This window comes from Pelecanus crispus, chromosome 22, assembly GCF_030463565.1.
Source record: "Pelecanus crispus isolate bPelCri1 chromosome 22, bPelCri1.pri, whole genome shotgun sequence".
In the NCBI taxonomy this organism is placed as follows: Eukaryota; Metazoa; Chordata; class Aves; order Pelecaniformes; family Pelecanidae; genus Pelecanus; species Pelecanus crispus.
The window spans coordinates 4,091,156-4,092,825 of record NC_134664.1 but is presented as its reverse complement, the minus strand read 5'-3'; the positions used below and the strand labels follow the sequence as shown (position 1 = coordinate 4,092,825).

At 56.7% G+C, this 1,670-nt stretch overlaps 1 protein-coding gene across 1 annotated transcript; it reads right to left on the bottom strand.

The window, feature by feature from the left end:
- Nucleotides 1-362: 362 nt before the first annotated feature.
- LOC142595606 (uncharacterized) lies at nt 363-1,250 on the bottom strand. Its single transcript, XM_075724245.1, has 2 exons — nt 931-1,250; nt 363-741 (listed from the first exon to the last, which is right to left on the bottom strand). Exons 1-2 carry the CDS (start codon nt 1,248-1,250, stop codon nt 363-365), a joined length of 699 nt encoding a protein of 232 aa, XP_075580360.1.
- Nucleotides 1,251-1,670: the final 420 nt, after the last annotated feature.

Genomic DNA, 1,670 nt, shown 5'->3' with positions numbered 1-1,670 from the left:
AATGAAAACCAGAAAAGCTCTTGTGCAACACCATGGGGTTTTAATGTGAGAAAGAAGCAGAGCAGCCAATTACAGAAAATCAAGGCAGTACAAGGGGAAACGCATGCTGCGGGCATCATGTTCTGGTACCACTACCCCACTCAGGACCCAGGGGACAGCTGAGGTGATGCAGAGATGTCGGGGTTACCGAGGCTCAGCCATGCAGCCAGGACACACAGTGGCACGGGGTAGTGGGCTGCTGGGCACGCACAGCCTCCTCCTGCCCCCGTGCCAGGGCAGCTGATGCATGCTGCTGCTCCCCATGGCTCTTGCTCCATGTCCTCATGCTGCGGTCCTTGCTTCAGGGCACCATGCTGGGGGTTTTAGAAAGCCCCACAGCTCCCGCGGCGGGACCTGCCCCACCTCTGGGTGCCAGGGAGGTAATACCCCGTGCCACAGGAGGAGAAGCCAGAGCTGTAGGACCTCCCACAATTGCTAAGGCTGCTGGACCCTTGTTGGCCCCCATAACCCAGGGAGCCCCCATAGCCCATGTCATCTCCATACCCTAGGGAATGGCCATACCCAAGTGAGCTACTGTAGCCTCCGTAGCCTCCCAAGCCAAAGGAGCTCCCATAGCCCCGGGAGCCCCCATAGCCAGAGGAGCCCCCCAAGCCCACGGAGCTCCCATAGCCCCCCAAACCAAAGGAGCTCCCATAGCCCTGGGAGCCCCAATAGCCAGAGGAGCCCCCCAAGCCCACGGAGCTCCCATAGCCCCCCAAACCAAAGGAGCTCCTGTAGCCCCGGGAGCCCCCATAGCCAGAGGAGCCCCCCAAGCCCAGGGAGCCCCCATAGCCCCCCAAACCAAAGGAGCTCCTGTAGCCCCGGGAGCCCCCATAGCCAGAGGAGCCCCCCAAGCCCACGGAGCTCCCATAGCCCCCCAAACCAAAGGACCTCCCATAGCCCTGGGAGCCCCCATAGCCAGAGGAGCCCCCAGAACTTCCATAGCCCCCCAGACCAGAGGAGCCCCCGTAGCCCCGGGAGCTTTGGGAACTGAAGGAACTCCCCAACCAGGCTGGGCCTGATGATCCCACAATGCTCTCCTGAGGAAAAGAGCTGAGTATGGGGCCCGGGACTGTCACCACAGCTGGCGGGGGGAAGATCACTGCTCTGGAGTCGGGGCATTGCTGCACACACGGCTCATTGTAGCTCTCGGCAATCGGCTGAGGGCAGGTCACCCCACAGGGTCTGCAGGACTCGCTGTAGCGAGACATCCTTCTTGTGATGGCTGCGAGTCTGCAACACACAGCAGTAAGCAGGTTTCAGGTGCAGCAATTTTCACCTAACTTTAGATGCCTGTGCTTGCCTACAGTGGAAATTGTGACAGGCTAGAGTTCATTACCTTGCAAAGTATACCTACATCTGGTCACATAAATCACATTCTAGAGTCTGTTTACTGTCAAGATCCCCTAGATTTCATGCAGAGATGCAGACAGCTAGTGTCATGTATGGTGAATCCCACACTTGAGATCACTGCTTTTTCTTGTAGCATGATGAGTCTAATTTATTAAGACCAGATGAAACAGGCTAAAGTTTGGTGATGTATTTACAGCAAGTTAAGACAGGAAGTGTCAGATATAGCCAGTGCTATTTCTATAGTTTCATAGTACTTCCCTAGAAGCACTCAAATTCCA